This window comes from Anopheles aquasalis, chromosome 2 (genome assembly GCF_943734665.1).
Source record: "Anopheles aquasalis chromosome 2, idAnoAquaMG_Q_19, whole genome shotgun sequence".
Classification (NCBI taxonomy): domain Eukaryota; kingdom Metazoa; phylum Arthropoda; class Insecta; order Diptera; family Culicidae; genus Anopheles; species Anopheles aquasalis.
This window is the reverse complement of record NC_064877.1, coordinates 73729409-73738146: the sequence shown is the minus strand read 5'-3', so window position 1 is coordinate 73738146 and position 8738 is coordinate 73729409. Positions and strand designations below refer to the sequence as shown.

General features: G+C 49.2%; 1 protein-coding gene across 4 annotated transcripts in view; it reads right to left on the bottom strand.

Moving 5' to 3' along the window:
* The window catches only part of LOC126573012 (voltage-dependent L-type calcium channel subunit beta-1), a 117078-nt gene extending 108711 nt beyond the window's left edge, over positions 1-8367 (bottom strand). For all 4 annotated transcript variants that reach the window (XR_007607980.1, XM_050232777.1, XM_050232780.1 and 1 more), the window contains exons 1-2: positions 8157-8367; positions 3493-4369 (exon numbers count right to left, since the gene is read on the bottom strand). Coding sequence is in view for 3 of the 4 variants with exons in the window: in XM_050232777.1 (XP_050088734.1) it covers positions 3493-3603 (111 nt within the window). In the remaining variant the exon portion in view is untranslated. The remainder of the gene's footprint in view (positions 1-3492; positions 4370-8156) is intronic.
* Between the last annotated feature and the right edge of the window lie 371 nt (positions 8368-8738).

The window sequence follows — 8738 nt, the reverse complement described above, 5'->3', positions numbered from 1 at the left end:
CTGGTTGGCGGCACATAAGTCAAGTAACATTCGGAGCGTTTGATTTGCTTTCGAGCCCGAGTTTGATGTCGAGAGTAATGTGGAGATGAAAAGCACAAACACGCACGCGCACGCGGTCGCAGATATCATTAATGAAGCAATCTAGCGTCGACGAGCGTGGAGTGGTTTGCGGGAATTAGATAATCAATGGTGGTAGGCGATCGGAGGAAAGAAAACTGCGTCGTGCGATAAATCGCTTGCTACAACTTTACAATGCAGGTGTTGTGCCGAGCAGTCGGGCACAAAAACCAGGATTTCTCCCCAAAATCTGCACGTCCGGCTCGTATTCCGTGGCCGGTCGTGGGAAACAAACTAGACCTGCGGATTTCTTATCCTTTCCACGGTTTTTTTATTGTGTGCATGGTATGGCGTCGCGTAAATGAACGCTACAGCAGCAAACCGCTACACCGCGGTCCAATATAATCCACCACGTTTTTTATTTATTGAATTTAATCAATTTCGACTTTAAACAGTTTTGCATTTTATAGGAACGTTGCTGCTACTCGCCGATCAACAAAACAATCCGATATCTAATAAATGAAACGATGCAGAAAATGGCGATCGGATTTTTTTTTAATACACAGCGGCGCAGCAACAAACTTCCTAACAGGTTCGAGAGCTAAAGCGCACTCGGATTTTGAATCCATCCAATTTTTTTTTTGTTTTCAGTGTTTCTGTGTGTCTCTTCCTAGGGGCCAAACATTGTGGTAAAACCATAAAAACGAAATTCACCACTGACCTCCACCATAAATCAAGGCAAGTGCCCATTTTCGTGTACACTTCAGCAGTTCATAACATTTACGCGGAACGCGCGTTGATTTAAAATTCAAGGTCGATGAGCGAAACCCTTGTGCGATCTGTGGCTCAAGAAGCAGCAGCTGCTGCTAGTGGTGGTGGTGGTGGTGGTGGTGACGAGGGTTGTGGTAAGCCCACGGTAAACCAAACCTCCCCTCTCGGACCCCAGGGCGTTTTTGAAAATCAACTTCAAATCCGGAGCGCGTAGTTGCGCTCAGCGACATTAGTGCGTCGAAGGAACGGAGAGCGGAATAAATGGTATCGGCGCGGTTCCATCCATTTCCGGTTGACGATTGCTTAAATATCTAATTATGTGTCTCTGGGCCCGATGACTAGCTTGGGGAGCTTTGTGGTAATAATAATCGACCGCGCGGACCGCCGATCGCCCCTCAAGTACGATTGATGTCATTCGACCTTCCGGCGCCCGCACAGAATCTGTCCTTCTGCTCGCTCCGTCGGCGTCCTCGGTCCAGAACAATGTTTCGAATCATTACCGAGCGAATTAGTATTCAAAGTTGCTGATGAAAAATCGAAACAGAGATTAAGCGGAATGGGGCCGTAAAAAAAGGAAGGAAGGAGATCAACTAACGATCTTACAAAACGGCGAAGAAGTTAAAGGCATGAAAGGCCTTGTGCTGCTTTCGTTTTGCTCCCATATGTCGGAGTCTGGTACAGATGGGGGAGCTATTAAATGAACCACCGTGCCATACCTGAACTCATCGAATGGACTTAAAATTGATTACCACTAATTTGAGAGGGGGTCTGTGATCGAATCCTAGATCTCCGGTTTATGTCTTCATGGTTTATGGTATGATATGTAGTATTGATACACAGACAGGTCAATACGAACATTTTAAAATGAAATTTGAATAAAAGTCTATCGCTTTTTTCCGCGAGATGCCAGTGTAAAATATTTAAATGATTCACGTGGTTTTATATCGTTTGTCAAAAGCGAGAGTTCATGCTCGTATACAACGTCCTAAGGTACCCCGTAAACATTTCAACTTGTTAATTAATAATTTAAATCCGATAAGATCTTATCTTTAAAAAATATTGAAAAACAGTATTATATACGGGAGAAGCTTGAGCAAACAGCGAGTAACCATCATTGCCGCCCGCTGCCCATGTGCTGCTCGAAAAATGGCGAACAACATGTCATGTGCAGCAAGAACGCCGCTGCTTGGCCAGGGGATGACCGGGAAATAAATCGACCTGTCTCCGATTTTTAATATCAGCACTTAAGCACGACCAATTCGGCAGCTCTCAGGCGACGGCGACACAGTGATGATTCTGCCAACAATTTCGGCGACAAATCGCACTCCTGAGTGAGTTCCGAATCACACAGGGCGCGCAGACGAAGCAGACGAAGCAGTAATTGCTCGCATAACAGCATCCGGACGGTGGAATGACACAAAAGTACATTACAGCGGCCATTTAGATTCATGATTGCGTACTACAACAACAACAACAACCGAAAAGGAGGCAAAACTTTCATATAAAAGCGTATGTGTCGCATTATCTCCTTCATTTTTCACCGAAAAACCAAAACAACCGGTTTTTGTCCGGCGGGGCAGCGTTGTCGCTGTGCTTAGCGTTAGTGACGTTCGCCTCAGTCTCTGGTATCTTGGTTGGAGAGTTAGAGCTGGTTCGTATCTGATGCGGGATTATCTCGCATCTTCGAACGATACCCCGCTCCGCACCGGTGGTTAGCCGGGAAGGGATCGGGAAATAAAGTAAAAAGCGAAGCGAACCTGCGTCATAAAGTAATAAAACCTCAAATCGAAAAACTTTCAGCTGCGGTAATTGAAGATTGAAGGAAGTGTGCGCGAGTGTGTGCGTGCGTGGGTCCTCCTCTGCGCTGCAGATGCTCTGTGGAGAGCAAACGGATACAGATCGAACGTATTAACAACTATTACTCGATTGGAGAGACTAGAAAGTGGACGAAGCGAGCCAACAAGCGGTTTGTTGGAAAGCAATAACGAACCTATAAGGGCAACACTCTGCGTTCCATTTTTAGAGCCCTCTTTCTATCAATAAGCACTTAATATCAAAAATTTTGGAAATTTCTTCCATTCCCCTTTCCGTACTTTATTCCCGAGAAGTCAGGATAATGACATTAGCCTCGAATTGAATGTCGACATCTGTGACGGGAAAGGGCAAATATCTAAAAGTAAGAAAGAGGAATCTCCTTATTCCAGTTTCTCTTTCTACCACGCTATGCCAACTGGAAGTTTAAACCAAAGAAAAAAACGAAACATCGTAAGACCGAAGATCGAAGTGACCCAAGTGCTGCTGTTACCCTGCATGCTGTGATGAAGCCACCGCCAACCGGATTTCGGGAAAGATATTCAAATCGAAATCGTTGTGGTCCGCGTGACTCGCGCGAGGCTTTCACAGCTCGCCATCTCCCTCCAGCCCGTGAAGGCCACGAACAACACGGTCATAATACATTTTTTGTTCACTCTTCCAGCGAGTCGTCGCTGAGATTTCACTGATCCTTTGACTTATGCCGCGCAACATTAATTAGCGCAACGCACCACGGTATCGTCGTTGGGACATCATGTGCCCCCCGGGTTTTTATTTTTGGACCGCGAGGTTAGAGGCATCTTGTGGCAAACCCGAATTTCAAAGTTGATCAAAGCAACCATTGGCACGTACCTGTAGCTGGAGCGTTTCCTCGAAACCGTCCGGAAACTCGGTGCAGTGGGTGTCCAAATTTTGGGATAGCGAGGATGTAAGATGGTGTCTCGCGTTCATCCCAACCACCATAGGGGTAGCCGACAGTGGGGCGGGGCAGGGCGAGACCGTGAGTTCAATTCCGAGATCCGTGGTGGCGATTGGTGGCGACAGCTTCCGGGCGTAAATCCTTCGACACAATCCGGTCGCTACTGCTGCTTCTTCCTGCTTCCAGCGGTGACTCGCGACGCGTCATACACCTTTCAGCTCCACTGCTTGCAAAACACTTTCTCTCTCTCCCGCTCTCTCTCATCCACTACTTATTAATCACAACTCACTCGAGCCTTCCAATGCTCACACCCCTTGGTACACATAAACACATACACAATCACTAGGACACACAGAAGATGCACACTAAATCACTTTGCTCCTGATAAAGCACACTGCGCTTCGCTTCTGATCACCAAATCACCTAATCATTTCCTCAACTTGCTGCCGATGTTTCAATCGAATGTAGCACAATTTGAAGTGCAATTTCAACTTCAATTTTCAGCGATTAACACAACAAACACTCACGCGCACATCACTGTGGTACGCTAGTTAAAGAACTGTAATATTAGAGCATTACAACTTTCTACCGAATCACTGCACTGCATTCATCTTCAAACCATATATGCACACTGTGTCTGGCGTAAGTTTCACTAGACCTTTCTCGCTGCTACCACTGCTGCTGCTGCTCCTTCACTCGCGTAGCCTACTCAGAAATATCGATGAAACATTGCTCCGATGCACACAGCATGGATTTCACGGAAGGTTTGTCACTGGCTCTCCGCGTACCGAACTCTGCACACGACTGCTGCTGCAAGACAAAACAGAAGCCATCAAAACATCAGAAATCACACGCTCGCTCACGGTACAAGTAATGCTTTTGTCACATTCAAGGTCCAGGATTCGGGGGAGGAAGGAAGGAGAGACATTGATTTCTCCACTCACTCCGAGAGAAGCATCTCGAATACTTCTCCTTTTCTTTCTTCTTCCTCAAAACCCCATCAACAAGGACACTGGATGGCTTTGCTGGCTCATGGTCCTTGAAGGTGCTGGCACGGCTCCAAATCCAAATGCTGTTTGTCACCGCGGATGACAATGATGAGAAGCACATAAAGGACGCGACCGCGGACCGATCAATTATCGACTAAACATGGAGCCGCCATGGTGCCGCTCGGCTATGAAAGATCCCGAAAAGGATGAAAAGGAGCAGAACTATCGTCATCGTCAAGAACGCGCGCGATGTCGTCGGTTGGTCGGTCGGTCTTGGTCGATGGTCGCCCAAAAACACATGCTTTCGGTGCAACTGCTGGTGTGCTGCATGCTGTGCTGTGCTGATCGATAATGGCCGGCTATGGGCTGCTAATCAATCGTCCTTTTCTCTCTCTCTTTCTCACTCTCTGTGTCATTCTCTGTCCTGGGGCCACGCTCGACCTACTTCTGCTGTTGCTGTTACTCATCTCTTTTGACTGGCTAACTGACGCGAATGGGATTGTCGTCTGCATTTTGCTTTTCAGCAGCATAACTCTTCGCAAGGCAGCATGCTTTATGCTCTCGCTCTCTCTCTCTCTCGTGGTCGGTCACTTAGCATCCTTCGTAGATCAACCACCAATCGTTCTGTTCCTTCATTCCCGTTTACCTTTATTGACCGCTTGGTGCTCCTTGATTTCTGATTCTGAAATATGTTCCTAACACCCTCTCCCTCTTCCACACTCTCTCACTCTCGTGCGTTCGCTCCACTTTCTCTCAGTTCCCGCTAGTCCGCTCGCGCTAGTGATGCCCGGTCAAGAATAATCGATAATACGTATTGCAGTATTTTATGCTAAGAAGTCGGCTGTGTGGCCACCGAGCCGACCGAACCGCCACGTGCTCACCGTGGTCAGTGCTGGTCACCATGCGTCCCGATGATGATGATGATGATGATGATGGACCCGTGCCTCCCCAATGGTCGCACCCATTTTTGTCCGTTAATCTTTTGCACAACGCGAGTACGCCAAAAGGCACAGAGGTAGCAAATGGCAATGCGACCTTTCTAATCTCACCGGAGACCACCCCACGGTGGACATAAAACGGACACACCTGCCGGGGTGTCAGTCAGTTAGCAGCAGGCGGGAGAAAAGTAGAAAAGCATCAAGGAAACCGAGCTACTCTCGCCAGGGTAAATGGGGGAACCTAGGGAGGCCGCACATTCATGCGTCCTCCCTTTGCCGGCCCGGCGCGGAAAACTCTCCCGGGACCCTGTCCACCAACCATCCCGCTTCTGGTGCGTGATTACGTAATTGACGCCCGAGGCGCTCGCGATGAAATAGTACTCGCAAGGCGACCGCGCTCGGTGCCGTAATTATTTTTCCAACCGCAACACCACCCGTCACCGCACACCCCTCCCCTCCCGGCGGTTGACCACTCAACACCCTCTGTCTCTGCATCGTGGCGTCGAGGGCGCTGCTGGCTTCCAGTGGGAGAGAGAAGTCGAGCGGGGACATAATTAGTGCTCCATTAGCCTTCGACTCATCGTGTGCGGTGCTGTCGTGATATGCGAAGGTATGAGCGGCCTCTCCAGGAGAAGAAACAGAGAGAGGGGGAGAGAGGGAACAGAGCCCAGCTCGTCGCCGTTCACTCCCTCAAACAAGGGTGCGGCCGATGCGTGTTCGCTAGGTCAGGGAGCCCGAAGCCGCCTCCAGAAGTGAGACAGAGAATAAAAGCACAACAGAGAGAGAGAGAGAGAGCGAGAGAGAACATCATTGCCACCCCCTTGCCGCCACCCTTCCTCCGGAATGGGGTGATAAAAATTGGCGACAATTGGATCGGCGTTTGGCTCGATCCGCGCGGGACCCCATCATCTGCCACCACCACCAGAGGGTGAGGTTGGAATGGGAGTTGATGTTGATGTCGCCGGGGACTTGACACCCCTTCCCACCCCCCCTCTACCCCTCCGCGATTCACGCGACTTCTGGCCAGCCTTTATCGATTGGTGAGTGTGATGGGGCGCCTCACAAACACAGTCTCACCGCTCGTGCTCCTCCTTGTGCTTCTAGTGTGCTTTTCATAAACAATCGATGATCCGGGGATGGCCCGGGGGTCGGGCGGACGGGCGAGACGAGCGACGAGCGAAATAATACAAATCAAAACGATGTCAGTCGCGTCGGCACCATGCCTTCCACTCGACGAAATCGATCAGCGATGCGATGGACACAGTCCTATAATGCGCCGTTTTCCGTTCGGAATGTCCAGCTGGAATTTTCTTAATGATTATCCTTACAGCATACCAGGGGAAAACTAAATCAAATAATAGGATATTCACTTTAAAAATAAATATCATTTTAGTTACAACATAAAAAGCATAAAACGGACATCCAGTACGAAGCGTATCAACCATCGTAATGCAAAGTTGTGTTAGTATTTGTAGTCGGACACACTGTAATATACACACAGAAAACCCTCCGGCATCCAAGGTTCGCCGGGCGATGTTGATTGCTGCTCTCATCGGCTGTCACAGCAATAATTCAATTTCCAACACCCCCGCGCACACCCTGACGCTGCTGTCGAGGTCAACCGAGAGAAGAGCCAGATCTTCCTTTCCTTCCTTTGGAGAGGCTGCATTTTACAAAATAATTTAATAATGTTGGATGCCCTGGTCCAAGCAAGCTGCCATTCAATTATGCTTCTTAGATTTAATTGCAATGATGCCAAGGATTGCTTTTTTTAAATCATTTTCGAATAAAATAATGCAAACTACATTTCTGGACACTTCATAAATCCTCGATTGCTCCTGCATTGCTTTGGTTACAAATGTCCGACAAAACCTCCCGGACCTCCCCCCTGACCCCATGATCACTGGTCCATTACTCCATCAAGAGAGTCGGATCGATTTTTCCATCCTTTCCAATTCCTTTCGTGTCAGTGATTTGTCCGTCGTCGCACATCAAAGGACACACACGCTAGATGCTCACGTCACGTCGCGATGGAAAGGGTTCCCTGGAGCGCTGGAAGGCTGGAGGCTCCCGGGGAATCAATACGCCGTGCCCAAGATCCAGGGGGGTGGCTGGATCAGCGCGGTCCTCAACAGTCCACCACACATTCACCAGATGGAGCTGCCCAGCCAAAGCGATGGAGCGCGCTGGCCCAGCAGTTTTTCCAGCTCCAACACATCCAAACACACACAGACACACACCGACGTTTCGTCTCGTTCTCGTACCACGGTGGAGTGAGCGAGAAACACAACGCCACCAGCAGCAGCAGCAGCAGTCCGGGGAGCCACCGTCCGGGGTTCGATTGGAGGAGAATCCTTTTTTTCGGAATTTGAAACCACACCAACCGGGGAGTTACTTTGCTGAGTTTCTGTGATTGATTTGCACAATCCACGGCTCACGATTGTCCTCACGATATTCTTTGCCTTCTATTTTCTCTTAATCTGTCTTAATTTTTCACGAGGCAACACCGAACAGTGGATTGACCGCAGGGTGGGATGTGACCTTATTACTAGTTCGGCGGCTGCGACGTTCAGCGAGATCCGGTTAGGGCCAGCCAAGTGGCCAGCCACACACAAACACACACCAACACTTGTATCTAACTTTTCCACTTTTCCGGAGCATCCAACTTACGAATTTACTGCCAGCGAACGGTGCTGCTAGTGGGCGGATTTGCCCTTTCGCCAATACTTTTCCGACCGATTGCTGCCCTTTTCCTGACACATTTCACTCCGGCGATGGTGCAGAGAAAAACACGCGCGTGTCCAGAAGAAGCTCAACATCAACAGCTCTGACTACTGACGACTAGGGCCGGACCACGACGACGACAACGTCCATGCCATCTGTCAATAATAATGAGTTGGAAGGAAAGCAAAAAAAAACCCACCGAGCTGGTGCTCAGTCCAGCCTACTAGGCTTTCCGCACAGACACACACATACGCACACGATGACACAAGGGATTTGAACGGGAAAGGAATCCGTCCTCGGCCACAGCCTACTGCACTGCACTGTATGGCACGCGTCCGTCGGTCAACCGTTCACAGGATCACAACCGCACGGGTTTTCATCATCGAGGGAAGTAAAAAACTCTGCTCACATTAACCCCCTCCCCTCGGGGTGGACACACATACGCGCACGCATACAGACGTACAAACTGCTCCAGTTGCTGGTGCTGCTGCTTTGGAGCTTGGTTGCTGGTAGGTTGACGGTTTGTCG